This window comes from Populus trichocarpa, chromosome 14 (genome assembly GCF_000002775.5).
Source record: "Populus trichocarpa isolate Nisqually-1 chromosome 14, P.trichocarpa_v4.1, whole genome shotgun sequence".
Taxonomy (NCBI): Eukaryota; Viridiplantae; Streptophyta; class Magnoliopsida; order Malpighiales; family Salicaceae; genus Populus; species Populus trichocarpa.
Genome location: NC_037298.2, coordinates 2464638 through 2477008, shown reverse-complemented (window position 1 = coordinate 2477008; position 12371 = coordinate 2464638). Strand labels below are relative to the sequence as shown.

The 12371-nt window shown below is 35.5% G+C and overlaps 2 protein-coding genes across 5 annotated transcripts; one reads left to right on the top strand and one right to left on the bottom strand.

Annotated features, from left to right (window-relative positions):
* The first annotated feature begins 2924 nt into the window (after nucleotides 1-2924).
* Nucleotides 2925-5075, top strand: LOC18104976 (protein JINGUBANG). The gene has a single exon (XM_024585732.2). The coding sequence runs from the start codon at nucleotides 3347-3349 to the stop codon at nucleotides 4799-4801; it is 1455 nt and encodes a 484-aa protein (XP_024441500.1). The 5' UTR covers nucleotides 2925-3346; the 3' UTR covers nucleotides 4802-5075.
* A 1232-nt stretch (nucleotides 5076-6307) lies between these two features.
* Nucleotides 6308-11958, bottom strand: LOC18104975 (proline-rich receptor-like protein kinase PERK2). 4 transcript variants are annotated; one of them, XM_024585728.2, is made up of 8 exons: nucleotides 11632-11958; nucleotides 11391-11524; nucleotides 9808-9902; nucleotides 8011-9056; nucleotides 7684-7844; nucleotides 7250-7326; nucleotides 6833-7157; nucleotides 6308-6698 (listed from the first exon to the last, which is right to left on the bottom strand). In XM_024585728.2, the coding sequence occupies exons 1-8, from the start codon at nucleotides 11831-11833 to the stop codon at nucleotides 6549-6551; spliced, it is 2190 nt and encodes a 729-aa protein (XP_024441496.1). In that variant the 5' UTR covers nucleotides 11834-11958; the 3' UTR covers nucleotides 6308-6548. The 4 variants fall into 4 exon arrangements, with proteins under 4 accessions (XP_024441496.1, XP_024441499.1, XP_024441498.1 ...); XM_024585731.2 differs by lacking the exon at nucleotides 11632-11958 and adding an exon at nucleotides 10614-10842 and having other exon boundaries at nucleotides 8011-9061; nucleotides 9785-9902; nucleotides 11391-11525; XM_024585730.2 differs by lacking the exon at nucleotides 11632-11958 and adding an exon at nucleotides 10614-10862 and having other exon boundaries at nucleotides 8011-9061; nucleotides 9785-9902.
* Between the last annotated feature and the right edge of the window lie 413 nt (nucleotides 11959-12371).

The following is a 12371-nucleotide window of genomic DNA, read 5'->3' as shown; positions in this document are numbered from 1 at the left end:
CCTCGATCGATCATCATCTTCCACTTCTTTATGTCTTAATTACATCTTTTCAGTTTGATGTTACGATCTCATTTTTGTATGTATGTTATCGTTGTTCCATCAAAAGTAATTTACTAAAAACTATTTTTAATTTTTTTTTGGTGTTTGTTTAAGTACTAGAAAAGTTATTCACAAAAAAATATTTTTTAATTAAATAAATTCAACTTGATTTCTAGAAAAATATTTTTGCGGAAAATATTTTTGTACTTTTTAAAAGTTCTGAAAAATTCATAAATGTCTTATTATTTATTGATTATATCAAAATTAATCCTTAATTTTTTGATTGCTATATATTTTATTTTGTTTTTTTTTTAATTTCATTCCTTAGAATTTGATTTTTATATCAACTTTGATCCTTATTTTTTTAATTGTTATTTTTTTAATTAAAATTTTTTATCTATTAGATTTGATTTCATTCTTTGATTGCTATTTATTTTATTTGAAATAATTTATAATTTTTTTTTAAGTTTCACCATCTTTCAACATTTTTATCTGTAAAATTTGGTATTTATTATTTTAATTAATATTTATTTTATTTGAAATAATTTATGAAATTAGATTTTTTTTTTCAATTTCATCAACTTTTAACTTTTTTATCTATAAGATTTGATCCTCATTCTTTTAATAAACTTTTAAAAAATTAAAACATCAATAAGTTATTTTCTAATTTATTTTTCATGACATAGCCAAATAATAAAAATTATTTTTCAATTTATTTTTCATAACACTATCAAATATCAAATAACTTTTCATAAAAATTATTTTTTAAAATGAAGCTACTCTCCAATAAACAAACGGGATTGCACTTCTTCCCTTTTCCTTAGCATTTCAACAAGGTGGTAGAGTTAATTAATTATTGTTAAAGAACCATAACACATTCCGTAAAGTAAAAAACAATTACTTGATTTTATAAAATAAAATAAAAATAGTAAGACTACAATCAATATCATGTTCAAAAACAATTTCAACAACAAAAAAAAATCTGAAATTATTAAATGAGATTACAGAAATGATTTTATATTATATATTGACAGATGGGGAGGGGGGGGGGGGGGGGGTAGAGGTGCCAGGACAGTGGTTTTGGAAAATAAATATAATGGAAAATTTGCTCCAGCTAGCCTCCATTGCAAAACAAGCCCGCTAGCTCCTCTTCGAGATCTAACCCAGCCAATGTTGATTTTAATGACGAAGATTCCTGTTAGCCATGGCTTTCTCTATAGTACATTAAAATATTTATTTTCAAGGTGAAGGTTAGAACCCTAACAAATTGGGCAACGATGTAGCTAAGTTAGAGATGTTTTTGACTTTTTTTTTTTTTTTTTTGTAATTAGGTAGCCTGTGATCGATGAGCATGCTTGCTTCGAGCACTGCCGTTTTAAATCAACAGCATTATAACGATAGGGTAATTAAGGACTGTACTAGTTAGTGGCTACACAACTTCTCAACTAGAAGAAGGTAACAATTTACAGTAGGGGCAACTATTTTCGGTTTCGGTTTCGATTTAGTTTTTATTTTTTAAAAATAATTAAATTATTATTTTTTAATTCAAAATCAAAACTGAAATAAAACCAGTTTAAACGATTGATTTTAGTTCGATTTATGTAGTTAAAAAACCAGCAAAACCAGAAAAAAAACCCCGGTAAAGATGAAACACTGTCAAGATGCCCTATTGCTATCCCAATTCAGAGATCCAGAACTGGTCCTAACCCAAAGACAGTTGGACAAATCATTAGAAAAACAAACAATGTTACTTTGCCTTTAATGAACTGAGAAAGAAAGAATTATTGGATTTTGTCCAAACTAAAATGTAGAACACAAAACTCTTGGGCCCTAGATCACCCTGTCGCTGTGATGTATCTGGTGGCAGGAGCAATCCCTATACCTACAAGCTGCTAAAGAAGAGGTGATTTCATGTTCAATAAAAACAATAAACCAAACAAAACATATTAATAGTGTGTGATGGAGGAGATGAGATATGATCCGAGTTGTGGGTTAGCTGATTAACCGTCTTATCAACGAATTAACCCGATTCTATCCCCAAATGACGTTGTATAGGTTATGTGATTTTGTCCTAAAAAATTATTAATTGGATTCATTTCTATGAGATTTATCTTGAAGCTAAGTTTGTTTAGTATTGTGGTGATAATTATTTTTCAAAGTTATTTTTATTTAGAAATATATCAAAATAATGTTATTTTATTTTTTAAAATTTTTTTTGATATCAATACATCAAAACGATCTGAAAATATAAAAAAATTTAATTTGAAACAAATAAAAAAATAAAAATAAAATTTAATTAAAAAAAAAAACATTTTTGAAACGCAAAAACAAACGGATTAGAGTTGGCCAGATCAACCCTCAAATCAACAAGTCAACCCAAGTTTATCATAAAACAATATTATTTTATTTATTTATAAATAAAACGATGTTTTTTTGGACAAAAAGTTAAAAGAAACTTAAACAACATCATTTTAAATAGTTATAAAAAAAATCATCGTAATTAACATAACTGTGAGTCCCACTCAAATTTGGTTAGGTGAATCGATTTACAAATTAATTTATATAATTATTTAAATTTTACCACGTCAACTAACTATCTAATTTAAAAACAAAATGTGCTTGAATCAAACTTCAAATCAATGAACCGTCGTATTACCCCGCTAAGCTAGATTTGATAAGTAAACTTCTACGTCATACAAAGGATAGCACATTGAGAGTCCTTACGGTAGACCCATTCCTTAATCAATGTCTGCTTTGTAGGTAATTGCCACCTTGGGAAAGCGATTAATGGCAGAAATGAAGCAAATTAAACTGGTCCAACATTTTTTTTTCAAATAAAAATCATCGCACCTCATCATGCTCTGCCTGATATAGCAAACATGAGAAGGTTTATAGTAGTCAAATTTTCAAGTCTTCCTATCCAAATAACCTAACAACATGATGAAAAAAGTAATCAAAATGTTGTCCAGAGACCAGAAATAGCAATTAAAGCATCAACCACAGAAAGAAAACAGCCAATCCCAACTAATGGAACCAACATCCTTGTTTATTATTAGTAAAGGATCCCAAATCTCTCTCTAAGCAATCAAAATGTTGAACATGAACAGGTGTCACAACCCCACGTCCCTAATCTTGTCTACCGTTGCCTTCTCAGCTATTTATGCATCTATAACACTCCCTGCCTTCTCTCCCGCCTTAGTTTCTTTAATATTGTTAACAAAAATTCTCTCACCACCATTTTTTTTTAATTTTCCAATCAATTTCCTCATTTCTCCCCTGTTTTTGACCCTCTTTAGATTGAGGAGACATGATGAACCGGGGAGGAGGAATAGGCACACGAATGGGAGATGGAGAAGAAATAGGCACAAAGTTTGTGGACACGGGAAGCAGCATACCGAGATCGAAATTCGGCAACAGTGTGCATTCTGATCCAAATCTTTCAGCAACAGTTGCGGCAATACCCCGTGATGAGGTTTTTGCCTATCGAAATAGCAGTGCTTCCTTTACAAGTCCTGCCAGTTATGATCCTAACAGGATGAGCTGTGAGGGGTCTCCTATGACCATGTCACCATGGAACCAAACCGGTGCTGGCTCCAATTTTCCGTGGTCAATTGAAGAAAATCTTCCTCAAAATGGTCTGATTGGCTCGCTTGTTCGCGAAGAAGGTCATATTTATTCCTTGGCCGCAACCAAGGATCTTCTTTATACAGGTTCTGATAGCAAGAATATTCGTGTGTGGAAGAATTTGAAGGAGTTCTCTGGATTCAAATCGAGCAGCGGTTTAGTGAAAGCCATAATAATTGCAGGTGAGAAGATTTTCACGGGCCACCAGGATGGCAAGATACGAGTCTGGAAGGTTATTCCAAAGAATCCAACCGTGCACAAGAGATCAGGAACCTTGCCTACCCTAAAGGAAGTATTCAAGAGCTCTATCAGACCAAGCGCGTATGTCCAAGTTCGGAACCGTTCTGCTCTTTGGATAAAGCATTCTGATGCCATTTCATGTTTAACCCTCAACGAGGACAGAACCCTTTTGTATTCTGCTTCCTGGGATCGGACTTTCAAGGTATGGAGAATCTCAGACTCCAAGTGTCTCGAATCAATCAATGCTCACGATGATGCTGTTAATTCAGTAGTAGCGAGTCTAGATGGCTTGGTGTTCACAGGCTCAGCTGATGGAACGGTGAAAGTGTGGAAACGAGAGCAACAAGGCAAAAGGACAAAGCATTCTCCGGTTCAAACATTGTTGAAACAAGAGAGTGCGGTTACAGCTTTGGCTGTGAACACCTCTGGTTCGGTTGTGTACTGTGGATCCAGTGATGGAATGGTGAATTACTGGGAATGCGAGAAGCAGTTAACTCATGGTGGGGTACTCAAGGGCCACAAGCTTGCGGTTTTGTGCCTCGCTTCTGCAGGGAATCTGGTCTTTAGCGGATCAGCTGACAAGACCATATGCGTGTGGAGAAGGGACGACAAGATTCACGCGTGCATGTCTGTGCTAACAGGGCATAACGGACCTGTCAAGTGCCTGGCGGTGGAGGAGGATCATGAGAAATCCAAAGATGGTGATCAGCGGTGGGTGGTGTATAGTGGGAGTCTGGATAAGTCTGTCAAGGTTTGGAGTGTGGCTGAGATGGCACCTGATATGTATCAAATGGCCATGATGCAACAACAGCAGCAATATCAGCGACATATGGGTTCTGATGCAGATTCATTGCCATCTGATGGGAGCAGCTTAGCTAGTGAAAACAGGGCGAACTAATCTCCAGAACCTTGAACTTTAATTGCAAGATGTACTCAAGATTAATCTAATTGTTAAACATTGCGAGTTAGTTAAACAAGGAACGAATTCCATTCTTTCCTTGCCGGGTTTGATTGACAGTGGAGGTCTGGGCTGGGGATAGTCATATTGGGGTTTGCGGTTTGCCATCAGAGAGGGAAGAGGAGTTTGACGAGTGTGGATTATTTTTCCAGTAGTATTGTACCTTGTAAGCCTATTGTGGATTAGAATGAATGGATGTCTATTAACAAGTAAATTTTATGCTATGAAGTTATTCTTCCTATATGTATTCTCAAATTGAAAATCTGCAGACATTATGCAAGTGGGGATGCTTGCAGGCATCATAATTGTTAAGAATGATCATATACACAGATGTTGGGAATATCACAACAAATAGAAAGAACAAAAAAACACAAGACAACGATTTTAATTGATTCGGCTTTGCCTACGTCCATAAGCAAAGAAGCGAAATTTTACTTCCCAGAAACACTCAATTCTCATATCATGCAATAGCTCACAACAGCTCACAATTTGACATACTAGAAAAAAATAAGTCTAATAACACATTTAAAGAATAGCAGAGGATTTCTAATTCTACGAAGTTTTTATTGTTCGAGCAAACTAATCCTAAGCTCATAAGGATTCTATTACCAAGTTCTTATACAATTAGGATTAGAATTCATGTAACATTGCAACAATAATTTACTACTTTGTCTGGTCAAATAAGGGTTGAAGTGGTTCATAATTTGGTAGGTTAACTACCAGGCAAATCGAACTTCAAGCCCTACTATGCATTGTATAGAAGGTTCTAACAACATGATGCTCTAATTAAGCAGGCCACACAATCTGTAATCATCTTGTGAGAGAGAAATCGATACGGCATAAACTTGTTCTGCTACATGATTTGTAATGAATGCTCAAGTTTGTTTAGTTCTCTGCTACATGAATATTCCACACTATGACTTTAGTCCTTCCATGATGCCACAGGCCGAAAGTTGTTTGTTGAAGTATATTTCAAGAAGAGAACTGAGTAACTGAAGGGATCATAGATGACAATCTCCTCTGGTTATACTGCCTCAGGTAACAACAACCATAAAAGACAGCTTAAACGGAGTTGGCAAGGCAGACTAGGCATGGTGGATGTACCTGCTTTACGTGGTTGGAGAGAGTGGGTTTTTTTTTTTTTTTTTCCATATCGAACCTCCAAACGAGACATGATTCTTCTATCATGCTTTTAACCATCTGCTCAAAATGCATCCTCAAAGATAATTAGACACTTATTCTCCTTTTCCCAAAGGCAGCCAAGATAGAGATTTTTCCCCCTGCAGGTTTTTTGTTTTCTTTGGTACGATACAGTAAATCAATTTGCCTTAACTTGCGTTTGCTATTCAAAAACAGCTTTGATAGTGAAACCTGTTGCCCCAAATGTCACACCATACAAGGCGTAAGATCAGCGGTGAAGTTCCCTTTAGAAATGAGTTGGACAAGTTCGGGTAAAATCCTGATCCACAGTCATACCATTAACGGAGCACACTCTACAACCAGAAGTTTGGATCGACGGGGAAAAGAAAACGAATCATGTCACCATTAACATGTTTGAAACTGGGAAAGCAACTCACCTATGGAAGAACTGAACCGTTCTGAACTATACATTTAACAGAAGATCATCTCACGCGGAGCCGATATCATTATACATATTGGTTGGTGCTAACTACTACAAAATCAATTTTCAATGAGAAAGCTTACGAGAATGACCCCTCCTTCTGTCAGGCTGTGTGCCTGAGCTCAGACCACGCAGACGGCCACTTCTATTACCAACTGAGTTCACGTCTAAACTCAGAGGAACGGCCAAGTCACCCCCCTCAAGTATTCCAAGGACCTGGTATTTCGCAAATATGAGAAAAATGTAGTCATCCTTCGCTTCAGAGAATGCTATAGGTGCAGTTAAAAGCGAAAGGTACCATATATGTCGTAATTCGTAAATAGATAAGAAATAATGGTAAGGTAGCGTACCTTTGACATTGGAGGTCTGGTTTCTGGATCTTGACGGAGGCACAAGGAAGCGGCAAGGCCCATAGCTTGTAGTTGACAGGCAAATTCAGGGAGTTGCTCTGAGGCCAAACATGGATCCAGTAATTCATAAATACTTTCCATGACATGACTTGGTTCTAATGCAGTGACAGGATGGAAACAGTCGGACAAAAAATTCCGTCCCCTGTAAAATTGCAGAATGCTGATTCTTTGACCTGTCATTAGCTCTAATAAAACCAATCCAAATGCAAATACGTCAACTGTCTGCGTAATTTTTCCACCACTGGTGTACTCTGGTGCAACATACCTGGATTTAGGATGAAATCTTTGCAGTTTAAGCATAAATTCAAAACTCAACAGAATTGAACATAAGAAGAAAGGAGGTTATGTAAGAAGTACCCTGAAGTTCCAATGACTCGCTCTTCGCTACCGATAGTACATTCAGCGTGCCACCTAGCAAGCCCAAAATCAGCAACCTAAAACAAAACAGTAAGGTGCATATTCCATCAGTGTTGGCATCCTCATGATAATCAGTCTGTTATGTGATAAGGCATTGAACATAAATGAGATCAAATCTTTCTTTAAAAACAAAATAGATTTGCAATAAGAAAGAGTCTCCATGGAAATTAAGTTCTTGTTTTTAAGCATAACCTGTCAAGGAATAGAGAAACAAAAGTCAAGGTTTTGGGCATGGATCCTTTTTTTTAGTACAAGCAAGGCATGAATCGTACAAATTATATTAAGGAACATTTGAAGAAGATGGAATCGTGATCTTACTAGCTTAAAGAATAAAAGTTCATGCTTCTAAAACAAATAAAGATTAAATTTAGTACCAGAGGTTCAAAATTATGGGTTACGAGGATATTATTAGGCCTCATGTCTCTGTGCACCACACAACCCACTCTGCAGTCTTCATGAAGATATCGTAAACCTCTTGCTGTCCCAATTGCTATTTTCAGCCTTGAGTTCCAATCTAGAGGTGCTCTTTTGTTTCCTGTAATCACAGAAGTTCAATCAAAGAGCTGATTTTTTTTACTGGGCAAAATTTAGAAGCCAGAAGTATACATGCCAGCAGAGGATACTGAGAGCACAAAAATTTAGAAAACCATAAAAGGAAGGGCACCATTCTTGATGCAAACAAGGACAAGAATAGGGACTACCGTGCAAATGGAAGTCCAGTGACCCATTGCATATGTACTCATAAACCAATACTCTCTTCTTGCCATCAATGCAAAATCCAATCAACAACACAACGTTCTTGTGTAGTGCACAGCTCAATACCCTCACTTCCCTGCAGAAATCAGCATCCGCTTGAGAGCCACCATACTTTAAGAGCTTCACTGCAACTACCTGTCCATCCCTTAACACCCCTCTATAAACTTTGCTAAAACCACCTTCTGCCAAGAAATTCATTTCCGAGAATCCTTCTGTAGCTTCTTCCAGCTCTTCATAAGAGAATTGTCTTGGAGGCTTTCCAAAAGTCGGTGCCTTGTGTTGGCATAAAGAACATAAAGGAGGGGGCATTGAAGAAGTTCTACCTAGAGAAACTGCATGTCTGATACCTGAGCTTACAATCTCTTTTTGATGGCTCTGGATGAGCCTACCAGCCAGAGCATCGTGATCAGATTGCACAAACTTATCAAGTAGAGTTCTGGAAGTTGGAGATTTAATTTTGCAAGTATTTCTGCAATTCAGGGTTTTGGAGACCTTCCCATCAACAATGTGGTTTTGGGGAATCCAAAATACACTCTTCTGACCACTGCTTACGGCTGATATTGGGTTTGTTGACAGAGGGACAATTCTTTCCCCATCTGAGTACATAGCTCTAAGTTGGTCATCATAGTTGTTTTGGTCATCTTTTAATGTGTATTTTATTTTATCCAGTCCTTGAAAAAGAGGATTTTGCTCATAAACAAGAAAAAGAGGCATCTCCGTATCATAGCTTGACGATGACGAACCTTCTCCGGTTCTCGAGTAGGGAGTACTTGGTTCTTCAGGGCTGCTCACAGGAGTAGAATGCTTCATCCTGTGTCCAAGCAGCATCCCAACATCTTTTTCTGGAGAAGAAGCAGCAGAATAGTATGGGGTTTGGACTTCATTCGAGCATCCCAAGTTAAGCCTGAGAACTTTTGCCTGAGAACCTTTCATTACAACAATGTTGCATCGAAGTTCCTCAATGCAGTGCTTCAGCTCTTGCTTCAGTTTTCTGTTCTAGCAGAACAAGACACGATATAAACCAAACTTTAAGTTTCTCAGTATGCTCAGAGGCGAATAACAAAACAACATTAACGTCTTATTTATCATCATCATCATCATCACGGTACACAAACTAGTAATTTTACATGAGCTGTTAAACCACAAATATTTAGCTGAGCGGAAGTTTACATGGCTGTCGATATATAATGCCAGCAGCATGCCAACAACAGAAAAGAAACTCATCAAGCATGTAGTCCCAAGTCCAACAAAGGAGGAAGATTGATGTAACTTGGAGGTTTTAAAAGTTCTTGATATATAACACTCTTCGCTGTTACCATATGCTAAATTAGAAAACAAAATAACTTGTTCTCGACACCTTCATTTTATCAATATACAGTTGGAAATGATTCGAACTCCTACTAGCATAGCATACACGATGTTGTTTTATCTTTTTAAAAAATCTTGAAACGATTTCATTCTAGATTGGATTTAATAATACGGATTCTATCCCATTAGAAATGGGATTGAAGAATCAAAACCAAAAGCCAACAAATTTTAAGTGGGATTAGCCAGGAACCACGAGGATAAAATAGCCTAGCAGTGTCATTTCCTAAAACTGCCAATTTTATGAATCATGGCTATAATTAAAACTACTGACCAAAGGGAACGAAAGAGCAGAGGACAATTAACCACTGACCAACCAATTACGATATTAATAGCTCAGAAATAAGAAAATACTTTTTTTTTTAACGTGTAATTACTTGTCCAGGACAACCCAGTTGGCTCCATTGCGCCTTGCTTCAGCCGCCACAACACTGCCCGGTGTACTTGACACCACCTTGATCCTCACTCCAACCTTCAATCAATAAAGCAACGTTAGCTTAGCTTGGCTACCTTGTTGAGTTTTTGCATAAAACTACAATGTAAAGCATGGCACCACTACGAGACCGTGTGGTGAAGCTAGTAGGAAAAAATTATTGAGGTAGTCAAATAATTTTTTTTATATTAGATCTTATATATATAATTATATTTTAAATTTTAATTATGTTGTGATCATATCATAACATATTAACCAAACACCTATTTTTTTAATCTATTTTCTAAAAATTACAACTAAAAATATTTTTTTAAAACCGCAATGGCAAAAAATATAACAATGCCAAATACACAATAAGGGTCTATTTGAAAGTTTGATATAAGTTGTTTTTTCAAGTGCTTTTCACTTGAAAATATATCAAAATAATATTATATTCATGTTTTAAAATTTATTTTTGATATCAACATTTCAAAACGATTCAAAAACATTAAAAAAATAAATAATTTTGAAGCTAAAAAAATTAAAAAACTTTCAAAAAAAATAATTAGACCGAAATGACAAACAATATTATCTAAATGAGGTTCAAAGTTGTTCTACCCTCTAATCAAACCCTTGATGTTTTTCTTTATCAATTTTGGCCTTTTTCACCATTTTAACATCCCCGTAACAATCAGTAGCATTTTGTATCAATGAATCATGAATCCAAAATAAAGTACGCCATGTTTGTCACTAATTCTTTGCTTTAAGTACCTTCAATTCTCACATGGAGTGTAACAAAATGTTCCCCAAAGTATGATGATGTGGGGCACCATGGCGCCATGAAGTAATTATGCACCCAAATGTCCAAATAAAGCACATGAAGGGTCCCTAATTGATCTTCAAAACTAGCAAATTAGAAGCACATGCTATTCCCATCATCAACTCAATTTGTTTGCATTTGACAACGCACCTCATGTCTGTTTGGATCCACACCGAGCTTCTACACACCACACAAAATTCCTAGAAACATGATCACAGCATAATTGGCCCCCCTTTTAGGTCACCTTATGCCCCCAAATGCTTCTAATATATACATGCATTCTTTTATTTTATTCTTTATAAGAGATCCATTGAATATTGGCTTCATACATTGGCATTATTAACCTTAACAGCCAAGGAGGCAAAAAAAAAAAAAAAAATACAAATTTTGACAAGCAAGCAAGAAAGTCTTTAACCGGTCTATGGATTAATTAATGAGTTAATCTAGATTTATTTTAAAACAATATTATTTTAGATAAAAATTAAAAATTAAAAATTAAAATTAAAAGGATAGAATTTTAAGTAAAAATAAAAACAATAATTAAAATTATTTGATTGAGTAAATTGAGTCATAAATTAACTTAACAAGTTATCTAAATTCAATCAAGTCAACTTCTTAAATAAATAAAAAAAAAAACTCGATTTTCTTTTATACCATCTCACGTTAAAACGAGAAAGAAAGAAAGCAAGCAAGGAAACAAGATGGCAAATGGGTAAATTCAAGCTAACCTCAATTTGGTTATGAAACTGAAGCATCATCTGAGAACAATTCTCGGAGATTTCAGAAACACAATCCGGCAACCTCTTACGTTGATCACTCCCACAATCTCCAGCCAACCTCGGAAAGTTCCAAAATCTTTTACCTACGCACATCAAAACACAAACATCCACACTTTATCAGACCGAAAAAAGAAAGTTGATAGTAACAAAAGACTAAAGAGAGTGTCAGCATTTGAAAATCCTGAATTACCGGATTTTTCCTTAGTGAAGACAGCAAGCAACGTTATGCCATCGCCAGGATGGACAACGTGAGTGAGAGCCCAAGCTAATGCTGTCTTGGATATCACTTTCTCTGCTTTCACTGCGATCACCACTTTGTCTGCCGGCACCGTGTTGGTGGTGCGTTGTTGGTGGTTAACACTCTGTTGCTGTTCAATTTTCGCCGGAAACATCTTGCCGTCAAGTTGAAGATTCCGGGAAAATTTAGAAACCTTTTATCGTGAATTTGACGAGGAAATTTTGGCCCGCTTAGCTTTTATAGGTGACGTTCGCGTAAGAAGGAAGTGGCTTCTTAAAGGTCTAAAGTGGAGTGCAGTTTATTCATTAAGAAAAAATAAAAATGAAGGGCAGTTTTGGAATTTAAAAACCATGGTTAGTTGACTGTGGTTAGCAAGTGGTTAAGACCAGGATTTCAGTGTTCAGAAAAGGTAGTTAAGACGTACGACCAGGATTTATTTTTTTTCCTTGTAAAACCGAACTTGAAGTCTTAATTAAATAAATTAGATAATAAATTAGTAGTGTAAATCTCTTAATTATATCTTAATTCAAGTTGTTGGTTCGGTAGTAAAGGTATTTCTCGACTTATTATGTTTGGGTTTTGGAATAAATATCAATATATTTCTTAATATATCATACTGATATAAAATTTAAAAAATAAAAAAATAAATCCAAACATAATAAGTCCAGAAATACCATTAATCTTCAATAATA